This window comes from Arachis ipaensis, chromosome B03, assembly GCF_000816755.2.
Source record: "Arachis ipaensis cultivar K30076 chromosome B03, Araip1.1, whole genome shotgun sequence".
NCBI classification, from domain to species: domain Eukaryota; kingdom Viridiplantae; phylum Streptophyta; class Magnoliopsida; order Fabales; family Fabaceae; genus Arachis; species Arachis ipaensis.
The window spans coordinates 34,493,090-34,497,312 of NC_029787.2; the positions used below are offsets into that span (position 1 = coordinate 34,493,090).

A 4,223-nucleotide genomic window follows, 5' to 3' on the forward strand; every position below is an offset into this window, starting at 1 on the left:
AATTGCTTATTTTTGGTAATTTATTTTTCTATAATGATAAATGGTTACTTCTTTTATTTTGAAGTTGTTGAGATTTTTTTATTTTACTTGTTAGGCGAATTTATAGTAGTTAAAATTCAATTTATAAGTCAGACAATGAATTGGTGTATATAATTTATTTTTTATAGATACAATTTTAATTTTAATTTTTTATAATTAATTTTATTAATATTTAAATTTTTATAATCNNTTGTCAAAGTCCGAAATATAAATTTTTATTAGTAAAGTATTCTATATTCCCTATTTCCATAACACATGTTTAGTTATATATAAATAGGAGTTGTCACAAATCAAAACCCAAAACCAAGACTGATAGAATCGCTTCATCGTGTGCTCCTCTTTTCCCAGCCCACGCCAGAGACGCAGTGGCCCTCTTCCGACGAGGTTGAAGGTGCGGAATTGAAGACTGGTTCATGCTCCAATACATAACTGCAGCAAGTAGGGTTTGAAGAGGAGAAAGCATTGGATAGGATTGAATGGCATATAATGCAAAGGTGGAAGATGAAACCAAAAACCAGGGAGCCAAGCACAACAACAAGAAGCGGAAGCATGTTTTCCCGTACGGCAACTACAGGAGCTACTATGGCTATCGAGTATTAACCACTTCTCACTCCCTATGATCTAATTCCTTTTACTCTTTTTATTTTTCATAGAAAAGATTCGAACTTTACATGGCCTCCAGCATCATCACCGTGCATTGCTGTTTACTTAGTTTACTGGTTACGCTAGTAATGTGTGTTTTCATGGTTCCAGATTGGTCAAGATGTTGATGAGGATCCTCGGTTGAAAGTGTTTAGGAAGGAGTGGTTTGAAGATAAAGAGTGTCTTGATATTGGTTGTAACAATGGGATAATCACCATCCAGATTGGTAATTTCACCCCTTCATTTATTTTTCCTTTTATACATGACATTGAACAAATAATGATAATCCATATTGCTAATTTCACCCCTTCATTTATGCCAATTTATAGTTTGCTAATTCAAGTGTTGCCTTGTTTGGTTTTTTCCCCCCCATAGCACAGAAATTTGGCTGCCGGCGCATTCTTGGGATTGACATTGATTCTGGTAAGATTCATATGAATAATAATCTCTGTTGCTGGAGATTATTCTTAGGTTTTCAAATATGATTATATGTGGCTTAAATGTGATGTGATTTAGATGTGTTAAATGTAACATAGTTCTGAGTGTGTACGTATGCGGTGTTAATGATAGTGGTATAAATGAGAGAGAAGAAATAGATAAAGTGAAGAAGGATAGAGGTTGTTATAAAGAGGCAGTTAGTTAGTTGGTTGTTTGGCTGTTAAGTTGGTTTTGGTATTTACAAGGTTATTGCCTTTGTTGAAGGCTCACCTGATATGGCTATATAAACAGAATTGTATACGATTGGTTTTCATGTTAATCAGATTTCTTTCTTTCAATTCAGTTTACAATTCAGCTCATCTTTCTTCTTCCTCTTCTACTTCTTCTCTACTCCTTGTCTTCTTTTCATTCTTTACATTCTTCACACCATTTCTGTTTCTTGCTAACCAAGAAACTGTTCAAACTGCAAGAACTCTGTTATGTAGCATGGGCCACTGGCGGATATCCATAATACTTCTTCAATGATTAACTATTGGGATTCCAAAAAATGGGTGTAAAATGAAAATATCAATTTCTCCCTGGTTGGGTAGTATAAATATTTATTCCTTGTTGATTTTGTTTTCCTCAATTTGCCAGATCGAGTTGAAGATGCATATTGGAATCTGAGAAAAGCTGTTAGATTGAAATCTACTGGAAATAAGCGTGCAAAGCCTTCCAAACTTGAGGACAAGGATCATGCAGATAATTCAGAGGACAAGGACCATGCAGATAATTCAGAGAACAGTGCTACTGTTTCATCAAATGAAGATGCAAAAGGAATTTCGAAAGATATCTTGTCTTCAGAGCAAAGTGATCTATTTGATATTGTTTCATTTAAACGTGAAAATTTTGTTCAGAGTCGGCACCCACCAGGAAAGCAGTATGATACAATTCTTTGGTGAGTTGCTGCCTATTTCCATTACTATTTTCCTGAAATAAGTCCCTTTTTTCCTGGGGTGAAGCTTTTGAACGGGAGGTGGAAAAAGTGTCACCCTCTTGCATTGTATAATGCTGAAAATGCTTTTCAAAGTTGTTTATCTTTGATCTTGTTCTTTTAATGAACTTCATGTTGTAGTTTTTTTTTTTTTTTCAAGCATTGCATTAGAAACAAATTCTTAACTGCAGCTTCACTTTACTCCTGCTATAAACCACATATTGTTGAGTAGGGTTATTTAAAATTGTCTTCAATGCACTTTAGTGAAACTGAAATCTCTTCTGCCCTGCAGTTTGAGTGTTACAAAATGGATACATCTCAATTGGGGGGATGAGGGCTTAATTAAACTATTTGCAGAGACTTGGAATCTGCTCCGACCAGTAAGTATCATGTCTTTCCATCATATTATTGTTTTCTTTCTACTCAGGGATCTCTTCTAAGCACCTATCAATACTGCCTTTATTCTTTATCTCGACAATGATGCATGTTTTCTTATTTCTTCGGACCCATCTTTCCATCCAATTGTTTCATTTTCCCTTTTCGCTGTCATTTTACATTCAGCTCCAATTCATTGTCTGAAGCTAACGACTCAATAGTGCAAATTGCTTCTTGTAAAATCACCAATCTACAATATCTAGCATTCTCTAAACATACTCTTTTATTTCTATAATATAAACAAATCTTTTGAGCAGGGTGGTGTTCTTGTGTTGGAACCTCAGCCATGGAAGTCATATGAAAGCAATCGTCTTGTCTCAGAGGTAATAATTAGCTTTTCTTATTTTTTGTGATTAGCAACTAATATATTTCAAGGCATCCTGGGAAATCGAAACCTTTTTGTATCATCGAGAGCTTTACATTTACATATTTGCAGACGACTGCTGCCAACTACCGGAGTATTACAATTCGTCCTGCAGATTTCCAGGAAATACTACTAGATAGGGTTTGTGTTACCATTTTATTTGTGTTTGCCTATTTATTACAAATTTATTCCAATTCTAATTAATGGATGACATTACTTATTGTAGATTGGATTTAGAACAGTGGAACATGTTAACTCAGGTATGACTGATAGCAAGACTGGTTTCAATAGACCAATTTTGGCTTTTCGGAAATGACCATGCACAAGGTCAGGTGCAGAGCAAATGTGAAGCCCAAAGAGAATCACCATTTTGCATATTTTGAGACATCAAAGCTTGCATTGGGATGCAGCTTCTGTGAATATAAGCGGTGAAGCTAATTTTGAGTTAAAAGGGGGCTTTTGAATGTAGAAAATGAAAACAGACTTGTGTTTTCTGGCTGCTAGTTTCACTATACTATACAGTTTTTGCCGTAGACTTGTAAGGTGCATGGTACACTTTAATTTGTAATGTGCACAGTAGGAACACTCATCTTAATTTTGTCCAATGTTTAACATTTTACCTACTTTTCACTATGTTAGCATCATTGGGCAAGGATAGATTTTACCGGGGAGATTCGAAAGAAGGGACATATTTGATTTTCATTCATGACTACTGGTTTAGGCAACTGTTTCTTCTAAGGTATGTTTGGGTGGAAAGAGAAAGATGGAATATATATTTTTTTAAAGAAAACACAATTAAAAAGACTACCTTTATTTAAATAAGAAAAAAAAAGTGGTCTTCATTTCCCCCCCTGAAATTTCTCATCAAAATGTGCCTTTGGGCCTGTGGCAGAATACCAATAATAATTAATAGGGTAAAGTATTATTTTAGTATTTGATATTTTTGTTTTGACATTAATAATTAATGGAATAAGTGACAATTTTAATAATCAATTATCAACGTTTTAAAGTAAAAAGTAACAATCAATCATGAATGTTTTAAAAGTTTTTGAAACTAAAATGTTTTTGAAACTATAATAAAATGTTAAAGATCAAATTAAGACAAAATGTTTAAAATATTTTTGAATAAATTAACATTTGTTTCGAATGTTAAAAGATCAAAATAATATTTACCCTAATGGCCTAATTAATAAATGAAAATTGAAAACCGCTTGTCTGGTCCCCTCCTAAAAATGCTCATGACGGTTTTAATTTCCCCTATAAAGTAGAAAGCATTGTCAAAGTAATAAATTAATGGCTTTTATGGACCTTTTATATTAGGTAATTGCTTTT

General features: G+C 33.6%; 1 protein-coding gene across 1 annotated transcript; it reads left to right on the forward strand.

The window, feature by feature from the left end:
- Positions 388 to 3,593, forward strand: LOC107630266 (probable RNA methyltransferase At5g51130; the record flags this gene model as incomplete). The annotated part of the gene is given in 8 exon segments (XM_016333363.2): positions 388 to 632; positions 793 to 907; positions 1,057 to 1,104; positions 1,756 to 2,056; positions 2,385 to 2,472; positions 2,785 to 2,850; positions 2,964 to 3,032; positions 3,118 to 3,593. Coding segments are annotated over 8 exon segments (894 nt in total). The 3' UTR covers positions 3,208 to 3,593.